Below are 20,615 nucleotides of genomic sequence, written 5' to 3' on the forward strand. Positions count from 1 at the left end.
CAGTTCAGGGGCTAGGCTAAGGCTCCTGGCTCAGCCCCCACCGCCCAGCCCCCGACTGAAGGGGGGCTCCTCCAGGCCTCCCCAGACCCCGCCCCACCCCCACGCTGCCCCAGTCACCCCTCCCTGTCCCCGGTCCAGGAGGCAGCTATTTCCAAAGTAGCAGCTCACCCTGTCAGGGCTCCAGGCTGACCCCACTGTCTTCTGAGCCAGGCTTCAGAGCTCTGTGCCCGCCCCCGCCCCGCGCCCCCCACAGGCTCGACCCCTGGACGGCCCTGCACGACCAGCCGCAGGAGCACAGAGAGCACCCTCCGGAGCCGACCCCCAGGGAGGCCTGAGCCCCACCACCTACACCTGTGTCCCCACGGTCACCCGCCCCCTCCAGGTCAGCACCGTTGCTACGTCAGAGCCCCCAGCTGGCGACCCAGACAGGGATTCACTTTACTTCCAAGAGGGTAGGCTTGGGAGGCAAGGTCCCCAACAGCTCGTTCACACAGATCCGGTCTCAGACACCTCCCCATTTAGTATTTAGAGAATTTTCCTAAAAGCAAGGTTTCCCCTTCTATCCAGAGGGGGAAACTGAGGCACATATAGGCTAAGCCTGCTTTCCTTAACGGGCCCCTTATTTCTTCCACCAGCTTGTAAGCCCAAAGCTTTCTCCTTCCAGAAAACCGCACTGTAGGACTGGAATGCAAGGCTGCACCATCCTACTGAAGGGCTTGTGTGGGGCCTGTGCTTGAGCTAAGTAAGGCAGCCGGGAACTGGGGCCATCGCCCTGGGTCACTGTCCAGGGGCCGTCCCACGGCTCCCTGTGAGGGTGGGGGCGGCACAACAGAGCTGAGGGGGATGGGGCTCCCGTCCCTTGCAGGGCAGGCCGCTGGGAGTCCGGCAGCCCGAGGGGGCAGAAGGAGCAGTGAGTGAAGTCAAGTCAGCATTTAAACGCTCCAGCGGCTGCTGCCCCAGGGGCAGAAGTGGGCTTAGTGGAGGGAAAACAGGGCCCAGAATAGCTGCAGAGCTCACAGGCCAGGCAGCTGGCCACACGCTGGGGCGGCGGAGGGGGGAGGGGGGCGCCTGCACCTGCCCCTGCCCATCCTGCTTCCGCTTGGCCACCAGGGAGCTTGTCGAGGCCACAGGTCACTCAGGGTCCTCGGCTGTTAGCTCCGGCGCGACCCTGAAGCATGTGGAGTTACCGAACTCTGCGTGGGCACCCTGTGTGCACGTGCATCCCGCCGAGGCAGGGGACTGGGCCCCTTCCTTGGCCACAGGAACGGGGTCACGTGGAGTCACCGCAGCCCCCGGCCCTGGCTCTCTCCCCGCTGCTCGCTAAGCACCGCCCTGGAGGCCGTCTGAAGGCCCGGTGGCCAGCCTTCCCGGAGCTCCCTGGCGGCCTGCTCCCCCCGCGCCTCCTTCCCTTCGGCCGTGCCTGGGTCCCCCTGCATAGCCCTGCTGGTTGTCACAGAGCCGTGGCCCGTGGTCGTGTCCAGGGGTGGCCAGGGCTGGGCTCCGTGTGTTCTGCCTCTGACCTGAATGCCCCTCCGCAGATCCCGCTCCTCCACACGGTCCAGCTCAGCCGATGGCACCAACTTGCTGAGTGGGACTCCCACCTGGCTCTTTCTGGATGCCTCCCACTGCTCTGCCCTGGGCCCCAGTACCCACCATGTCCAAACCTTTCTGCACCCTAACGTTTTCTGATCCACCTGCCCCCAAACTCACACAACCTGTGCCCCCATGCCTCCCAGGCCCACATACACCCGGACACCCCCCATGTGACATCCAGGCCCCTGGATCTCCCGCCGCCCCGCCCCTCTGCCTGCGTCCCCGGGCCCCTCAGCCCAGCAGACCTCGCACCCACCAACAGCCCTCAGCTCCTGGGGCGAGCTCTTCCCGTGTGTCCCGCCATCCCCGCAAACACGGGGCCGCTCTTCACCACCCCTCCCCCAGCTGCAGCCCCGAGACCACACGAGAGGTCCCGAAGCTTGGGGCTGCCCGTGGTTTCTCTGCCGCCAGACAGAAGAGGCAGTGGTCCCCATCAGCAATAGGATTGGGGAACGGGCAAAGGTCACCTTAGGCGGCGGCCCTGAGTCTCTGCTGGTGGGGGGTAAGGGGAGGTTTCATGGCGGGACTCCACCCCGACCCCCACGCCAGGTTCAGGCTCCCCCGAAACCCCGCTGAAGGCGCCGGCCTCAGGGCTTCTGCCCCTGCTGTCGCCCTCCCGGGACTGTCCTCCCGAGAGAGCCCCACGACGGCACCCTTCTCTCTCTGGGACCCCAGCTCCAGCGTTATCACTAGGGCCCAGGACCCCTCCTTCCCTCCCCCTGCTGTCTTCATCCCAAACTTGGGGTGTTTGTCAGCAGCCGACCCCGCTTGCCACGCCCTGTCTCGTCCTTCCTGACTGTCCGCCCGCCTCACTGTATAGCCCGGAGCCGCTGCCTCGTCCCCTGCGTCCGGCACCGGCGGCCGCGTGGGTGTCTGTGGGCATCGGTCCCCACCTGCGGTGGGCACCATGCAGGCTCCAGAAGTGGCCTTTGGGAACCGTCAGAGCAACACGCACAACCCCCAGGCACGCAGGCGGGTCACAGGCCAAGGCGGGCTCGCGGAAGCCATGCGGCGAGCCCCGGGGCCAGCCCGCACAGCTGGGCGCCGACGAGGTCCGCGGGGGAGAAGCACCCGTCAGACCATGGAGGACAGGACGCGCCAGCCACAGACAGCTCTGGTCTCACAGGTCGTCCGCAAAGCTCCATGCCAGAGCACGTGGGACCGCCTGGCACACAGTAGGGCCTCAAGGAACATTTGCTGAATGAATACAGAGCAGAAAATCCCATCTCTGATGCCACACGCCTCTGCGGCCTTGCCATCTCCGTTTCTGGCAGGGGACGCTGGACCCCAGGGTCTGACACCCACGCAGGGAGACAGTGCCCACCCCAGAGCCCTGGCACTGCCCGAGTGAGCATCATGAGCCTGTCTGACCAGGAGCTGAGACCAGCTACCTGCAACGCGTGCTGAGTCGCTCCAGTCACGTCCGACTCTGTGCGACCCCGTGGACTGCAGCCCTCGAGGCTCCTCTGTTCATGGGATTCTCCAGGCAGGAGCACTGGAGCAGGCTGCCGTGCCCTCCTCCAGGGCATCGTTCTGACCCAGGGGTCTAACCTGGCTTTCCGGTATCGCAGGCAGATTCTTTACCACTGAGCCCCCAGAGAAACCCCTGCAAGGAAGGCCTTAACTAGCAAATGTCCCTCCATAGACAGGCCGCTCACTGAGGCTGAAGGGCCAGTGTTGGCTGGAGGTGGGCCTGCTCTGTGACCCTGACGCACCTGCTCCTGGGGCAGCGGAGCCAGACCCTCCGAGGCCCTGGGCTGAGAGCAGCGGGGCTCAGGCCACACTCCATCCTGCTGCTGCCTCTGTCTCCAAGAGTCAGCCATCCTGGCCCGACTCTCCACGCCCCGAGGCCCTGGGCTCCGTGGGGAGATGGGGGCAGGACAGGCCTCCCTCCGGAGGTCTGCGGGCCTCAGTCCCCCTGTCTGACCACACTGGGACCTTCAGGACAGCAGGCCTGGACCCCAGCATCCCTGACACCAGAGGCCCCTTGAGGGCTCCGGGCCCTGCAGGGCCCACAGAAAGGCCCCGCAGGCTGGTCCGGGACAGGGTGATGGAGCCAGGAAGCTCCAGTCACAGTTCTGAAGGCGGCGGGTCCTCCCCAACCCCCAGGCCTGAGGCTCCTGACTTACTGCCCAGGCGCTGTGACCCATTCAGACACAAATCTTGCTGGGGTGGGCGTGGAGCATTCCACTTTTCCAGTCAGAGTTCACTGTTAGGACCGTCTGCGTCAACAGGCCGGAGCGGGTTTGGCTGAGAGAAGGAGCCTGTGTGCAGGGGGTGCCGGTGGGGTCTCATGGCCACGCTCAGAGCAGACCCCCAGGTGCTGCCGCTCCAAGATGCTCCCCACCCCGGTTCCTCCCCGGTCTGCTCCCCAAGCAGACCCTGGGCCCGCTGCCCCGGGAGACGTAGGGGGCAGGTTGGGAGGTTTGTCTCCTAAAGCCCCCCACCCTGGTGTATGGGAGGGCTTGAAGTGGGGGGCCGTCTCCCCAGCAAAACAGAGCCTCAGCCCAGGGTTTGGAGGTTTGAGGGCCTGCTTCCTCACAGCACCCTGAGCTGCGGCAGGGTCTGAGGGCACCAGGGGACCCCCAAGACAGCAGGGGGCAGCCCTGCCAAGGACTCCTGCTTCCTGAACTGCCCGCTGGGACAGCTGACAGCGGCCTGGGGAACTACGTGTCTAGAACGCTGTGGCCGCGAGGGTGGACGGGGCCGCCGGCCAGCACTCCCAGGCACTACCTAAGACCGGGGCCAGGCTGTGGAGTGAGTGAGCGGAGACCAAGCGTGGTCCAATTCTCCCATCCCGGAGGGGTGGGGATAGGGCCCAGGCAGAGCCGACTTCTGGGAGCAAAGGGGGCACCTCTTGGGCACCCCTACTCTGCAGCTTTTCCTGCGCAGATGTGAGGGAGGTGGGGGCGAGGGGGCGAGGCCCCGGCCCGCCTGCCCTGGCTCAGCCCCAGGCCTCCTGGGGAGCTGGCCTGCGGCCTGAGGCGCCACTGCTCGGGAATGCAGGCCCTGGGGTGTGTCTGCAGGACCCCTCAGCCTCCAGGCTGGGAGGAGGGCCCGCTGGCAGGAGAGCAGTGGCTGCATTCATCCTGACGCACCCTCCCGGCATGGATGGGACCTGAGCCCGCCCCCCTTGGCCTCTGCTTCCCTTCCCAGGAGGAGAGCCAGCTCCTGTGGGGCCCACGCTGGGTGGGGGGTCAGGAGTGTGTCCAAAGGAGGGTGGCAGGGCTGAGGGCCACAGGGGGAGCCCGGTCACCTGGTGGGGCAAGAAAGCGAGGCACCCATGTGGTGGGAAGGAGACGGGGCCTGGGCTGGCGAGCTGACAGCCGCGCTGGTTCACTGAGCTCACGCGCCAGGCCCTGGTATAGTCACACACACACACGCACTCACACGTGCACGCGCACACTCACACGTGCATGCACACATGCATGCACGTGCGTGCACACGTGTACACACATGTACGCACATGCACACAGATTCACACACACACACGCACGTCATCTTCACAGGGGCCTGGAAGGGCAGCACTCCTACCCCCACTGAACGGATGAGGAAACCAAAGCACAGAGGGGTTAAGTAATTTCTCCAGGATCACACAGCAGCCAACTGGCAGGGCCGTGATGAGAACCCAGGCCCCGTGACCTCAACCACCACGTCATGCTGGGAGGGGAGAAAATTCACACGGGACCCCCAGGGGGCTCGTCAGATCCTGTCCTCTGCTCTCCAGGCCTGGGTTCCTCAGGGCTTGGTGGTGGGCTGGGAACACAAGGAGGGGACAGAGAGGGGAGGCGACAGCCACCTCCTCAGCCACCCCCGTGTGGCCACACAGACGCGCTCCCCCGGCAGTTCTGGAGGATGGGGACCCCCCTCCCCCGGCTGGGGCTCACAGACTGCAGGGAGCTGTGTCCGAGCCAGACCGGGGCAGAGGTGGCAGGCGCTGCGGCTGCCTGAGGCCTGGGCTCCGCTGGGTCCCCCGGGGCCGACCAGCTTGGGCCAGGTGTGCAGGGCAGCTCCAACTCTGTCCACCCACCCTCTCGGTGCCCATGCAGCACCTGGGCTGAGGGGGGCGCAAAGGAGCGTGGGGAATTTGAGTCCCCCAGCAGGAGAGGGCAAGCATTTCGCCAGACCCCTGAGCAGTGGCCTGGGCTTGGACCCCTGTGCCTGGCTGGCCCGGGGTCTCTGACAGGCAAGGCCAGTGTGGGCCACTTCCTGGGGAGGTGGGGCGGGCCGAGTGGCAGAGGGTGCATTCTGGACCCTATAAAAAGACGGCAACCTGAGCCTAGGAATGTCAGGGGCCGGCCAGCCGGCAGGTGCGGGGCGGGTAGGGCCGGCCCCTCAGCCCCCTGGCCGCCCCAAGCCAGCCTGACCAGTGTCAGCAAACCCTCCAGACCTCGGAAATCAGCACCGGGCCCTTGCTGGAACCTCAGCTAGCAGGCCTGGCTGAGCGGTCTGCCGGGGCCTCCGCCGCGCCTCTCCCGCGGGTGGGCGGCTCTGGGTTGGCAGGAGGGGGCAGTCCTGTGCACTGGGGGAGGCAAGCAGACCCCCGGCCTCTGCCTTGTAGATGTGAGCAGCACGCTCAGGACACATGCCCAGGACACACGCCTGGGACACACTTGGGACACACGCCTGGGACACAAGCTCAGGACACACGTCCAGGACACACACTCAGGACACATGCCTAGGACGCATGTTTACACATGCTCAGGACACATGCCCAGGATGCACGCTTACACGTGCTCAGGACACACGCCTGGGACACACGCCTGGGACACACTTCGGACACACGCCTGGGATACGTGCCCGGGACACACGCTTAGGACACACGCTCAAGACACACGCCCAGGACGCACACTCACACACGCTCAGGACGCACGTTCCCGCCAGTCTCTAGACTGTTACCGAGAGCCCCTCCCTTCCTACCCTGGAAACCACTGGCCTGGGGCTGTCCCTCCGACTCTCAGGATGCTGCCCAGTAGGAGCACAGAGTCCTGCCTGATAGAGACCGTCCCTGATGGACGTGCCCTGTAGGACTCCGGCCCGCTGCGTGTCTCATCCAGCAACCCTAGCCTGTCATTTTTTCTCCAGGGTCATAGATTTCTGTTTCTCGAATTCTCTTTGAACCAGCTGTACTCTGCTTCTCGGTTGCTATGCGTTGAGTCAGCCTATGACCTGTGTTCCTTCTCTGTTTTGATCAGAGTCCTGTCTTCATTCTCTGCTTGCGGGCAGTGACAGACAAGCAGCTAAAGCAGTGTCTCTAGCCTGTCCCAGAGCTGGTCCCTCTGCCCACTGCCACAGGTGGGTCCCCTCGGTCTGGCCCTGGCTGCATGGAGACGCTCCCAAAGGTCTCCTTTCATTAATTCAGTCGGGAGTCCCCCCGGGGCAGGGCCCCTTCAGGCTTCACGGAGCAGGTGAGCCTTAGAGCGGCAGAGCTGACCTCCTGGGGTCCTGGGCTGCGGCCGGTGCCCTGGGTCCTTGCTGGGCTTCCACGCCCCTGCCCTTGCACCGGCCCCAGGGTGGCTCAGGGTCTATTCCGTCCTCCTGCTTCCCTGACACACGCTGGCCCTGTGTGACCGGTGTCCGCAGCCTGCACGAGGCTGGGGGACCCTGGCACAGTCAGTGCCGGTCAGTCCTGAAGACATGAAGCAGCCTGCCTGCCCTCTGGGGGTCGTGGATGCGGGGCTGGATCTCTGAGCATCCTCCCTGGCCTGCGTGGCAGCAACTCCACAGTCTAGAGAGAGGGGTCCTGAGGAGGCGCCAGGAACTGCTGTCCTGGACGCCCCCTCCTCCAGCCCCACCCAAGACCACTCCCCGGGGAAGCAGAGACCTCCTGCGTCCCCTTCTGATGAGGAGGGAGCCACACGCAGTGCCCAGTCAAGGGTCCAGGTTTGCCTGTAGAGCCCACTGGACGGGCACTGTGCCTCAGTTTACTCGTCTATAGAACTGTGCTGTCCTGTGGGGCCCCGGCGGGCATTCAGGGGGACGAGGCCCTGAGTGTGTCAGAGCAGTGCCCGGCACAGGGCAGTTGCCCAACAGGTGACAACCAAGACGAAGATGGTGATGATGGCGTTCGGCTGAAGGAGGGGTTGGAGGCCAGAAAAGCCGTCCAGATAAGTCAGTTGGAAGGAGAGGAAAAGGGTTAAAGAGGTTGGACACAGATGGTGGTTGGGGTGAAGAGGAAGATTTTGTCTGAGATAATCCTTTGGTCATCGCTACGAGTTGTATCCTTTGAGTCCAGAGCGACCCAGGGCCCCTGAGACCGGGGCTCTGTGGCTGGGAAGCCCCCACAGGGGTACTGAGACTCAGCATGATAAAGGCTCCTGTGCGATAGACGAGGTAGCACAGCCTACAAGGGCTTGACTCACGCAGGACCTTCTCGGAAGTTTACGGTGCTAACCCCTTTTACAGGTGAGGGCGCAGAGAAGCGAAGCAACTCACCCGAGATCACACGGCTGCAGCGCCAGGGCTTCCTCTCTGAGCCACCATCTGTGTCTCCAGCCTGGCTGAGGCAGGGCCCACGTCCCCCCTGCTGGCTGGGACGCCGTCACGGTGGCCGGGACGTGGGCACCGATCCCGCCTTCATGGATCTCTGCCACGGCGTCTCCCCAGGCCTCCTGGCTGTCTCTGGGCCTTGGCTTCCCCAGCTGCTCTGACCCAGGGCTTCCCCCTGACGAAGCGTCACGGGGGTCTCCAGCTCAGCCCGTCAGCCTGGGTGAGAGCTGGTGGGTGGAGCCGGAGTGGCTCCTGGAGGGGCCCCGGCCTCCTGGGGTTGGGGGCTCGTTCCCAGAGCAGGCGTCAGGGCTCCCCTCCTGAGCGAGGGGCCAGCTGCCCGGGGCCGCACAAGGCCCGCCCCCACTGGCCTGCAGTCACCCAGAGTGGCGGAGCCTCTGTGGTCCAGGGCTCCAACCCGCACGTCCAAGGGTCTAAGGGCTCGGGCCGCACCTGCAGGGCCGGGGTGGCCCTGGCTGTCCCCTCCCCCAGGAACACCTGTAAAACCACTGCCTGCTCATCACCCTCCCTGAAAGCCCCGCCCCCCCACACACTCCGCCCCACACCCATCAGGCGCAGGGTCCATGGAGCCCACCTCCTAACCAACCCCCTCCACGGTCTCCAAGGCCTCTGTTCACCAGACACAGCGCTGCTGCCCCCACCCCCAGCCCACTCTCCGAGGTGCCTGAGAGCCACTCTGACCCCAGCTCACGTCTCCACCTCGTGCCCCCCGCCCTATGTCTGCGTGGCCCCCCTCCCTGCAGGCCTGGGGGTCCTTGCCGCTCTGGTGCCCCTCTGGACCGCTCCGGGACCGGCACGCCCAGGGACGGGGCGCGTGCGGGCCTGGCCCAGGACCAGCGCCATTGAAGGTGCTGGGACGCCTTCCTGCCACTGCGCTCCCCCTGGCAGCCTCTCCTGGTCGGGGGCTACGGCCTGTTTAATGTTGGCGGGCGCAGACCCGCCCAGGCACCCCCTACCCAATGACCCGGCTGCGCCCCGGCCTGAGCCGGGGGTGGAACTGGGTGTTGCCCTGCACACAGGCCCACTGCCCCCACCTGAGGGGGACAGGCCTCCCCCAGGGGTACGCTGAGTGCCGGAGGGGTGGGGGCGGGGCTGTGCAGGGCATTGCTGACCGGGCCGTGGCACAGGCAGCCCCAGCTGGGGACAGCTGTCCGGACACGCCACACGGCGCATGCGCACAGACCTGACCCTCCCAGGACCTCGGGCAGGTCCTGCCAGGGGCCCAGGGCCCCAGCGGGCAGGGCCTGAGCTGAGAGTCTGTCCTTCGAGGCAGGGAAGGCGGGGAGGTGGCAGAAGGCGGGACCATGAGCAAGCCACTGCCCGCAGTTCCCGGCCCGTGCGCCTGCTGGGCCCTGCTTACAAAACACAGAGACGAGATGGTGAAAGATTCACTGCCACCATGACTGCAGAGCGGCGTCCCGAGCACGGGTCCCGCCCGAGCAGGCCACACTCCAGGACTCCGGCTCTGCCCTCCCGGCCCAGGCCAGACCTGCCACCCTCTGGGGCCTCTCTGACCCCATGGCTCACACAGGTTTCCCTCAAGGGCAGCACGCTCGTGCCCCCCGCCCGACCCTGCACGTCTCCTGTCCTTTCAATGCTTGTTTGACGGACTGGACTGATGTCTGTGCAGACGGGAACTCGTTCACAAGGCCAACCCCCGTGGTGCCAGGGGCGTAACAGACACTCGACAAATGTTTGTTAAATGAACAAGAGAGTGAACGGTGGTCCGGACGCCTCCCTTCTCCCAACCGTGGCTCTGCTGGATGGCTGGGGGTGGGGAACGGGAGTTCTCAGGCCTTCCTCAGGTTCTTGTAAGGCAGCCAATTGTGGGAAGAAGAGAAAAAGGCCCCCGATGCCTCCCCGTTGCTCTGCCCACCCTCACTTCCCTCTCGCTGGTTTTTGGGATGATGAACATGTAACAGACAAGGGGAGGCGGGAGGCCTCAGCGGGGAGCTGGCCGTGTGACCGTCAGTGTCCCCGCCCTCTCGGGCCATCACAGTCGGGGTCCCTCACGGACGAGCGACAGCCTGTCCAGCTCCGACCCTCGCCGTGGCGGTGGCTGTCTGGGAAGTCTTCCCGCGTGGTCCTGCCTGGGGGTCCTCCTCGTCTCTACAGACTCTGTCACTCAGCCCACAGCACCCTCTAGACTTGGGGGGCTGCTTTGTTTCAAGATGGAAAGCCATGTGCCCGCTAAGATCTCTGACGCTCTCTGGAGGATGGAGCGCCTTTCCAAAGCCGTCAACCTCTTAGGGAGTTGAAATGGAACTGACACCCCCAGACACGAACCCCTGAAGGGCGGGGTGGACGCAGGGCGTAGAGAAGGGACCCATCCCAGGACCCAGGGCTCCGAGGAGCGCCTCCTCACACCTGCCTTCACCACATCGGATCCCACTCTCTGCATTTTTCCAGTTATAGCCAAGCACACTCTTAGATTCCCAGCTTCTCCCCAACCCAAGACAGATGGATCCCATGGAAAGCAGCGCCATGCAGAGGCAGAGACAGCGCTGCCCTTCCAGGCCCTGGAAGCATGCGGCCAGCTTCCTCCTGCCCTCCCTGCAGAGTTAGTGCCCGAAAAGTCTGCTGAAATGAGGGGGTGCACCGCCCTGTTCCCCGGGAGCCTGGGTGGTAGATGCCCAGGGCCACGGCCGCCAGGGGCTTTCCCGGGGCGTCCGGCTTGTTGCCGCATTGGCGGCAAGTCTGAAAGTCAGAGCCTGAGTCTGAGACTCTCTGGGAAGACAGACACGTGGGGGGACCCTGGGCAGGGTACCCAGACCCCCTGAGTCTCAGCTTCCTTGTCTCACAATGGGTCTAATGCCTTCACGGGGGAGTAAAAGAGACAATAATGCAAAATCCTGCATTTAGCACAGAACTGGGCGTCTAATAAGCGCTTGGGCAATGTCGGGCATCTGACTATGATCTGGTTTTCAGGTAAGTCCGTCTTTTATCGTCTCCAAGCCTCAGTTTTCTCATCACAAACAGGCTGAGGCAGGAGGAGCAGGACAGCCTGACCCTGGAAAACCCCCTCCAGCTGCAGCACTCCCTGGCCCGAGGACGTGTTGTGGGTGCTGGGCCGAAGGGAGCATGGTGCTGACACAAGCTCCCCGGAAAAGCAAGCTCCGCAGAAGCGCGTTTCTTCCGAGTCACACCCAGGGAAGGCAGATGAGCATTCAGCCCCTGGCCTCACTAAGCCTCAGTTTCTGCATCTGTCAAACGGGCCTGGCTTAGGGGCTGTGGTGTGGAGGACACGGCCACTCTCCCACGGCGCTCAGCGGTGAGCCCAACGGCCACAGGAGTGGAGCCAGAGCCAAGGTCACCTCCAAAGCTGACTGAGGCCCTTTGTAACCTTTGCCGAAGCCCCCTGATCATCACTAACAAGCTTCCTGACTCAAAATTAGGCCAGAACACTGAGCCCCGTGCTCAGCCTGTAGCACCCTAACCAATCGTGCATGCGTGCGAGCTAAGTTGATTCAGTCGTATCCGACTCTTTGTGGCTCCACAGACTAGCCCACCAGGCTCCTCTGTCCATGGGATTCTCCAGGCAAGATACTAGAGCAGGCTGCCATGACCTCCTCCAGGGGATCTTCCCAACCCAGGAATGAGCCCGTGTCCCTTACGCCTCCTGCTTTGGCGCTGGGTTTTTTTACCCCTAGTGCCATCTAGGGAAGTCCACCCTAACCAATCACCTAACAGCAACCTTCCAGCAGGAATTTTCTTTGTCTTGAGGCTATAAAAATTGGCTCCTAAACCAGGAAAGCACTGTCTCTCTCAGGTCTGTTAGGAGGTCGGCCCGCTGAGCTCGCAGCGCCCCCGTTTTCTCTGATCTTTGTTCTTAGCAAACTCATTCCCTTCTGAAATGCTCTCGAGTCTGGACATTCCTTTCCGGCCCGCGCTTGGACCGCCTCAGCACTTAGCACGGAGCTGGCACAGCGGGTACTTCTCAGTGCTGGCTGCTGCTATGACGGAATCCAGCCCAGCCAGGTTTCCCTGCGGAGCTCAGAGCCGCTCAGCCCGCCCTGCAGGTCTCGGGGACGGGTCTGTATCCTCCTGGGGGGTGGGGGGTGGAGCTCCAGCATCCCGCACCGGGCAGCGGGCGGGCAGGGGAAGGACCACCCTCTTACCAGGCCGAGGTTCAGTCTGTTGTTGTCGTCCTCTGGCATGGGCAGGTACACGGCCAGGGCCACGCAGTTGGCAAAGATGGTGAGTAAGATGATGGTCTCGAAGGGTCTGGGGCGGAGTTAAGGAGAGAGTGAGGCGCGGGACTTGCGGGTGGAGCAGAGAGTGCGCTGGGGGCCTCTGTGGACACCAAGGCCCTGGGACGGGCCCACATCGCACTTCTGCTCCTGGCGGGGGTGCGGGCGGGGACCCTCCTCCAACAGGGGTGCCTGAGACGCTCAGGGACCGCGAGGCGCTGGCTCCCGTCTGGGGCCACTCAGTTCCAACGCTCAGGGAGTCTTGAGTCCCATCTCAGTCCCTACATCCCCGCCCCTCGCCCGGCCCCCCACCCCTCTGTCCCCTCGAAGGTGCTACAGTCAGACAGTCCTCGGGGCCTCGGAGGAGCATCCAGGGAGGCTGGGCTGGTGCGAGCCGGGCGAGGCCCCCGGGGCGGGACGGGGAGCGGCTGTGCGCCCTGAAACCTGGCCTCTGCGGCCTGAGCGGGGGAGACTGCCCTGAGGCAGCTGCACCCCCAGGTCCCAGTGTCCCTACACGGGGCGAGCCAGCCAGTCTCCAGAGGGCACCCACAGGCTCCCTGGACTTGCTGGCGAGCAGTAGGGGCCCTGGGGGAGGCCACCAGGGGAGGTGGGGGTGGTGGGGACTGAGGGGTGAATGTGGAGGAGTGGAGCTGTGCGTGAGTGGACGGCGGGGGTGCGCCCTGTGTCCACAGCCCACGGGAAGGCCCCGTGCCCTTCCCAGCCACCTTCCTCGGGTTTGAGGCGAGGTGGCCTCAGGGCAGAGACCTGGAGAGGCACCGGGAGGCAGGCAAGAGAGGCCCCCGGCTCCCCAGACGGAGTGGGCGGGGGCCCAGGGTGGGCACAGCAGTGTGGGGCAGGCCGGGCCCCAGGGGGTGCCCGCTCCGGGTTCCCCGCCCTGCAGCCCCTTCACTCTCTTTCTTCTAGGCACCAGCTGGTAGGAGCCCAGTCTTCCAAAGCCCCTCAGAAATATTCCAAATATTCCCAGCCGGCGCACTCAGCACCCCCATGACAACGGCCTTCCCTCTGCCCTCATATCTCCCCCTGGCCCAGCAAGCTGGGTGTTTTCATCATTCTTCCTCCCGGAGCTGATGCCAGCGTGGAGGGGGTCACGTCCCTGTGCCCAGGACGTGCGGCCCAGCTGGGCCTGATATCCACACAGAGCTCGGTGCCCACCCCACCGGCCTCCCAGCCAGCCTGCCGGCCTCCGCCACCCTGTCCCATGTCAGGGCCTCCACGCCTTCCAGCACCTTCCAGAGGCGGCCTCGGGGCCCTGCGCCTCGCCCCCAGCCCCTGTGCCTCGCCCCCAGCCCCTGTGCCTGCGCCAGGGCTGCCTTCCCAAAGGCCCCCGGCTGTACCCCTGGGCCCCGGTGCCCGGCCTCCAGAGCCTGTGATCGCTGAGCCCCCTCCTCCCCTCCGCATGGCCCCTGAAGGATACTTCCACTCGACGATGCTGATGCAGGCTTTCCGCACGGGGTTCTGGAGGGTCAAGCAGAACAAGGCCCGGGGTGGCCTGGGCAGGACCTCCGGGACGGGCTTCTTGGCCTGCTTCCTCCGCAGGCCCTCGTCCTGGGCCGGGGCCGGCTCCATGGCTCCCGCGGCCTCGGCCTTTCCTGCTCCCCTACCGCTGTCCTCTCCTCCCCGCGTCCCAGCGCCCCCGCCTCCGGGACTGGGCGGCTGAGCTGGGGCGCCTGCCCTGCTGAGCCAGCTGGGCGGGGTGGGATCACTCTCCCTGCTCCGGGGGTAAAATTAGCCTCCCCTGGCTCCCCACTGGCCAGCCCTGGGCTCCACAGCCAGGCAGCTGTCACCTCTCCCCGGCCCAGCCGGCGGCATCCCGGTATGTCCCCAAGGAGGCAGGGGGAGGGTCACATGCGGGCCCAGGCTGGAGTAGTGGACGGAGAGCTCAGGAAGTGATCTGGAGCCCCCAGCCTCACTGAGCCTACTGAGGGGCCACCGACACCAGCTCCTGGGTTTCAAGATTAGTCCCCCTCCCCGCCCCAAGACACGGTCCGGAAAAGCTGCTGGGTGGCCCGGCTCAGTAGGAATCCACAGCCCTCCCTGCCATCTTGACCCACTCTCACCCCCACACCCCCAAGACCCTCCAATCTCACCCCCACGCCCCGGGGTGTTCCCCACCCCACCCCACTGCCCCTAACTGTGCAAGGGGCAGGTGTCTGCCCCTGGGACTCTGCCCCTGGCAGGTACTGAGCTCTGCGTGAACGTCAGCTGAATGCATAAGCGAACAGAACACCTCACAGGCAAGTGCTCTGAGTGGAAGGAGACTGGGTCGCCAGGGAAAAGAGGTGGACAATGACCCGGAACCACAGAGCCCAGCATCTTTATTTAGCCCCTTGGTGCGAACACAGCACATACACCCATGCGGCCCGCATGCCACAGAGCACAGGATGAGGGGAAGAGGTCCCCTCCTGAACTGGGCAAGGAAGAGGCCACACTGCGGGCTGGGGGCTGGGAGCCTTGGGTCCTCCTGTAAGGAAGCCAGGGAGCAGCAGAGACCACACGTCCTCCCCCCGCCGCCCTCACCCCGGGCTGGGTGCCAGCTGCCTGGCCTGCAGCTCACCCTCGGGGTGTCCCTGGGAGGCGGGCTGGCAAGCTCCCAAAGAGACGCTGGTGTCTGAGGCCATCTCCTGGAGAGTCCAGGCGAGGCCCGCCCATCAAAGCAGGCTTGCCTTCTGGGCTGCGCCTGGGGCCCCGGGGTTAGGGATCAGGGCCGCAGTGGCCCAGTACACACCGGAGCCTGGGCTTAGACCTGTTCCCGCGAGGGGCTGAGGCCAAGCCGGAGCCCGACCCCGGGGTGGCCTCACTCGTGCCCCGTGTCCGCCCGCTGTAAGGGCCCGGGCCGGGGTGGCGCTGGCGCAGGGAGGATGCGGCGGACCCCGGAGTGTCGGACGGCGGGAACCCCGGGGACCCGGAGCCTCCCGAGCCTGGGCAGCCCCACCCTGCTCAGTGGCTGCACTCCTCCGACTCGAAGAAGGGCGAGGAGGAGCCGCAGGAGGGTTCGGCCGAGTCGGGCACCAGGGAGGGCGCCGCCCGGGGCTCGCGGGGCGCGGCGCCGTCGGGGGCGGCGCTCAGCAGCTCCTGCAGGTGCTTGATGTAGCGGATGGCGGCGCGCAGGGTCTCCACCTTACTGAGCCGCTTCTCAGCCAGGGCGCCGGGCAGGTGGCCGCGGAGCCGCGCGTAGCCCTCGTTGACGCAGCGGACGCGCTGGCGCTCGCGCTCATTGCGCTTCTGGATGAAGGCGGGCTCGAAGGGGTAGTCGCAGGCGCCCAGGGCGCCGGGGAAGGGCGCTCCCGGGAAGGCGGCCGCGTAGGCGTCGCAGTAGGGCGGCCCGGCGGCGCCCGGGTAGAGCAGGAAGGGCACGGCGCCCAGGGGCTCGGCGCCGGCCGGGGGCGCCGGCCGCGGAGGGGGCCCGATGCCCAGCGGCAGGCACTCGGGAGCCGCTGCGGGCCGGCGGGCCGCCAGCGCCCGGCAGAAGTCTTCGTTCATGGTGCCGCGCGGAGCCGGACCGAGCGAGCCCCGAGTCGCCCCGGCTCGGGGTCTGCGCGCCCTGCGCGCGGGGCGAGTCACATCGCCGGCCGCGGCTCGGGGCGCACGGACTGGTCAGCGCTTATTTCCGCTCTCGGGGGAGGCTCCGAGGTCCCCCTAAGGCGCGCCATCGCGGCGGACTGGGCGGCCGCGCAGAGGCGGGATCCCAGGCCGGGCGCGGGCCTTCCCAGGGGCGCGACTCTGTGGCTCCGGCGGCCCGCGCTGGGCTCTTGGTCCTCGCCGCCTTCGGGGACCCTGGCCTGCTGCTTAGAGTGCGCCGCGCCGCAGAGGCTCCGGGGGAACCGTCTCTAAAGAGGAGAGTGAACATGTCAGTTAGAAAAGGGCTTTCTTTGGGGGCTCCTTCGTGTCCCCCCTCACCCCCGCGACCCTCCAAGGCAAGTGTAAGCATCAGGAGCGGAGGCGGTGGGCTGCTGAAGACACTCGCGGAGCAGGGTTTGGACCCCCGTTCACCCCTTCTTGCTGGGGTGACCTCTCTGAGCCACGGTTTCCAGTAGGGAGAGATTTAAAACATCCTTCCCAGGAGAATAACGCGGTATGAGGACCAAGTAGGAAAAGAAATACACCCGAAGATACCTCCTCCAGGGCCTGCCTTATAAAAGTGCCCGGCGATGTCCTCTCCGTTGAGAGTGAGGGGCACATCTCCTCACTCGCACCTGCGGGGCCCCCGCCTGGGGGAGGGTTGGGGAGCTGGGGGGAGGGGGAGAAGGAGGCGTGTGCGGGCTCCGGCCCCCTGGGTTTGTCCGTCCTGCCTCTGAGTGCGCAGAGCCTGGCGGTCCAGTCTGCACAGGTAAGTGCTTGTTAAATAACTGACCAGGTGGATGAGACAGGAAGCTGGGCTGGTTGCGGGACTGAGTTACACACAGCCTTTCCCAGACTTCCGGCGCTGTCGCTTTAGAAATGATTGGCCTGGGCTGCGTTTAGGGGCTACCAACCCCTCCCCAGCACCCCCACCCACGGTTATCAGATCCCACTCTGTCGTCACTGACCCGCCCTCTCCCTGTGTGTCTGCGTGCCCCGCCGGTACCCTCTGCCCCGTCACATGCTCTGCAATCGTGCCCTCCCCACTGGAGACCTCAGGGTCCCGCCACCCCTGGGGGCAGTTATGGCGCAGCAGGGGCCAGAAGCAGAGCCAGGCCTTCTGTGTGACAGAGGGCCGCCTCTGTCCCCAGCCGGGGACGTGGCTCAGACCCCCGACAGGTCCCTGCACCTTCTCATCACTCCCTCCTCCAGCTCCCAGGCTGGGCCTGGCTAGCTCCGCCCTCTGCAGAGGGGCACTGGGGAGTCAACAGTCCCCTAAGCACCTGCTCTTAAAAGAGTATGTGAGGCTTCGGGACAAGACCACACACCCCTTCCCCGCTCCATGGCCTCCAAGGGACCCCCTTGGGAGGGAAGTTTCCTTCAAGGGATGGTTCCAGACAATCTCTTCCAAACGGTCCCTTCACTCTGTCAGGACCAGTCTCCCCTGACACTCTGCTTGCTCCTGACCTCACCCCTTGGCTGACAAAGACCCAGCCAGTCGTGGCCCCTCTGCTTCCCAGTCCTGCCTGTGCTGACTGTGTGAATTCTCCAGCCCCCGACATGGGTGTTCGAGGCTGTGTGCTCTGAGTCTCAGCCAGACAGTAAGCTGCCAGAGGGCAGGGCTTCCTCTCATTCTTAGGTAGTGCCCCTCAGTCCCTTGCAGTGCGGGCATGGAAGGGGTGCTCAGAATTATTTGCAATCAGTCCTCTTGTTTTAGAAAAATACGAGACCCAGACTGTCCTCTCCCGGGTGATCCCTGCCTCTTCAAATTCAATTTATTTGAATATAATTTGGTAGAGGTCAGAAATTTATTTACATCTAATGACAGTTTGAATAAATACAACTGAGTGTTTGTGTCTCTTCGGTGTTCAGCACCTGGTCACTTTCTTTACATGCTGTTTACATTGTTTATAAGATAGTCACTGAAGTAAGAACCCTCACAGCTTGACCATGTGTTTCTTGAACCAGGTCTGTCTTTCCTGTTAGACAAGGACTGATAATGTGGCTATAAAGACCTATAAAGAAAGCTGAGCGTCGAAAAATTGATGCTTTTGAACTGTGGTGTTGGAGAAGATTCTTGAGAGTCCCTTGGACTGCAAGGAGATCCAATCAGTCATGAATATTCATTGGAAGGACTGATGCTGAAGCTGAAGCTCCTATACTTTGGCCACCTGATGCAAAGAACTGACTCACTGGAAAAGACCCTGATGCTGGGAGGGATTGGGGGCAGGAGGAGAAGGGGACAACAGAGGATGAGATGGCTGGATGGCATCACCGACTCAATGGACGTGAGTTTGGGTAAACTCTGGGAGTTGGTGATGAACAGGGAGGCCTGGTGTGCTGCAGTCCATGGGGTCGCAAAGAGCTGCTGACCGACTAACTGATACCGTGGCAGTGAGCTCAGGTGAGGCTGCGGCTGCAGGTGATCTGTGATCTGTGTTTTCCTCTGTGGAATGCTCTACCCTGGCGAGGAGCAGAAGGACGTAGGGTGTAGGTTATCCTCAAGAGGGCGTCTGTTCTAGCCCTGGGAACTGGGATGGAGCCGTGCACAAAACACTTAGTGAAATAGTAACAATAACAGCTGTCATTTATTACCCTTGATGTGCATGGCTTCCTGCCAAGTGCTTTAAGTGAAACATCACGTTTATTCCTACACCATTCTTGTGAGGTTTTTTTTGCTAAGTCACTTCAGTCGTGTCTGACTCTGTGTGACCCCATAGACGGCAGCCCACCAGGCTCCCCCGTCCCTGGGATTCTCCAAGCAAGAACACTGGAGTGGTTGCCATTTCCTTCTCCAATGCATGAAAGTGAAGTCGCTCAGTCGTGTCCGACTCTTAGCGACCCCATGGACTGCAGCCCACCAGGCTCCTCCATCCATGGGATTTTCCAGGCAAGAGTACTGGAGTGGGGTGCCATTGCCTTCTCCATCTTGTGAGGTGGTGGTGGTTTAGTCGCTAATTCGTTCATCCCACTCTTGTGGCCTCATGGACTGCAGCCCTCCAGGTCCTCTGTCCATGGGATTCTCCAGGCAAGAACACTGGAGAGGTTGCCTTTCTCTTCGCTAGGGGATCTTCCCCACCCAGGGATGTAACTCAGGTCTCCTGCATTGCAGGCAGATTCTTTACTGACTGAGCCATCAGGGATGCTCATTTCATCCGGTTTAGAGGTGAGAAAGCTGAGGCTCATACAGGTGAAGTTACTTACCCAAGGTTCCACAGTCAGTGATCTCGTGAACCCCTATCCGTCTCCCCTCACCCCGGCTCCCCCTCTATTTCTCCTAGAGTTTCCCATTGGAATCAAAAGTTCAGAAGGGCGGTGCTGACCTAACACGGGGCTCTTACTAACCTATGCTTCCTGTTGGAGGAGCTGTTCTTCAGGTTCAGATGAGGGCGCTGAGCTCCTGCCAGGTCAGAGTGGTGCCAGAGGTCCCCGGGTGGTCCTGGGAAGTTAATGCCCCTTGAAGATGCTTTAAGGAGGATGGCCGTGGGAGGGGAGGGCCAGGCAGAGTCAAGTACCTGGAGCCGTATCCCCGGGAACCCGGCGAGGAGGCCCCTGCCTGAGCTTAAGAACTGCAGAACCAGGCTCCTCCTTCATCCGCAGAACCCCAGCGGGATCTGACCCGCAGCTGGGAACCAATGCTTGGCCTCTGCTCCCTGACTGGGCAGAACCAGTGTCAACAGCGACACCGTGTGGCGGCGAGGAGCAATAGCAGCGGCAGTTTGCTGAAATTCAAGGTCAGGAATGCACTAGGACTCCCCCCACCGGAGTCCCCAGGGCTTTTGGAAAATTCAGAGTAAGGGAGGATCTCCAAGAAGAGCCATGAGGTTTTCCGTTAACCTCCCAGAGGGGGTGGGTCAGTTCCCATCAGTTAACTGTTCATTACATACAGATACAGGAAAGATGTGTCATTAAACATATTTTGGATTTTGAACCAAAAAACCACAGATTGTGTCAGTATGAATCAACTTACTAGCTAAAAGTGTGCTTCTGAAATAGTGTGTGCGGGGCTGTCCCCGCCCACGAGGCACCGGTGGCTGCCTCGTGGGAGCCACCCACGAGGCACTCTCCACCCTTCTAGGGACCTGGCTCCTCGCAGGCAGGGCTCCTTGCCCTGGGCGCTGGTCAGGCAGCCACCAGCAGGGTCTCCTGGGCTCCCTTCCCCCGTCCTCGCTGCTCGCAACTCTGCATCAGGTGCATTTCCCCCCCCCCCCATTAGCTCCTTGTCTGCATCCTGCCAGAGGCTCTCACTGCCCACCCACCCCCCCCACCTCTGCCCACGGCACATCTCAGCTCCTTGTTGATGGCTTCCGGAGCCCACCCGGGTCCTCCCCTCCGAGGTGTCCACAGTCACCTGGCCCCCCTACCCCCTTCCCCCAGCCATGTGCTCTTCCTTTCCTGTAAGGAAGCCAAGGACTTGGAGAGACAGCATGCGTGGGCTTTGCCTCCAGCGAAGGTGTCTGCTGAGGGCTTTCCCCAGAGTGCTCCGCGGTCAGACACTTTGAGAAACGAGCCCCTTCATCTTTTCCTGTAGACGCGTCCCAGAGAAAGACCGGCAGTGGAGAGCTGCTTGCCTTTAACCCAGAGACCCTGAGTGGGCCTCTCAAACCCCCAGTGGGCCTTCACCAGGCCCTGTTCAGGGTGATATGTGAGGACCTTCTTAGTGTCCTGGAGGCCACTAGAGAGCCCTCTGCTTGGAGCCCCTCCTGACACGGCCCCCGGACCCAGGCTGTAAACAGTAAATGCAAG

At 63.7% G+C, this 20,615-nt stretch overlaps 2 protein-coding genes across 3 annotated transcripts in view; both read right to left on the reverse strand.

The window, feature by feature from the left end:
• Window positions 1-13,985, reverse strand: part of CACNA1S (calcium voltage-gated channel subunit alpha1 S) — a 56,517-nt gene extending 42,532 nt beyond the window's left edge. For both annotated transcript variants that reach the window (XM_027565826.1, XM_027565825.1), the window contains exons 1-2: window positions 13,726-13,985; window positions 12,219-12,324 (exon numbers count right to left, since the gene is read on the reverse strand). In XM_027565826.1, the coding sequence (XP_027421627.1) occupies window positions 12,219-12,324; window positions 13,726-13,877 (258 nt within the window). In that variant the 5' untranslated portion in view covers window positions 13,878-13,985. The remainder of the gene's footprint in view (window positions 1-12,218; window positions 12,325-13,725) is intronic.
• Window positions 13,986-14,609: 624 nt separating this feature from the next.
• Window positions 14,610-16,513, reverse strand: ASCL5 (achaete-scute family bHLH transcription factor 5). The gene has a single exon (XM_027565827.1). The coding sequence runs from the start codon at window positions 15,789-15,791 to the stop codon at window positions 15,249-15,251; it is 543 nt and encodes a 180-aa protein (XP_027421628.1). The 5' UTR covers window positions 15,792-16,513; the 3' UTR covers window positions 14,610-15,248.
• Between the last annotated feature and the right edge of the window lie 4,102 nt (window positions 16,514-20,615).

The sequence above is a fragment of the Bos indicus x Bos taurus genome, chromosome 16, assembly GCF_003369695.1.
Source record: "Bos indicus x Bos taurus breed Angus x Brahman F1 hybrid chromosome 16, Bos_hybrid_MaternalHap_v2.0, whole genome shotgun sequence".
Taxonomy (NCBI): domain Eukaryota; kingdom Metazoa; phylum Chordata; class Mammalia; order Artiodactyla; family Bovidae; genus Bos; species Bos indicus x Bos taurus.

Bases quoted from the DNA above. Each gene is read 5' to 3' on its own strand.
- ASCL5 (XM_027565827.1), bottom strand. From the start codon at position 15,791: ATGAACGAAGACTTCTGCCGGGCGCTGGCGGCCCGCCGGCCCGCAGCG.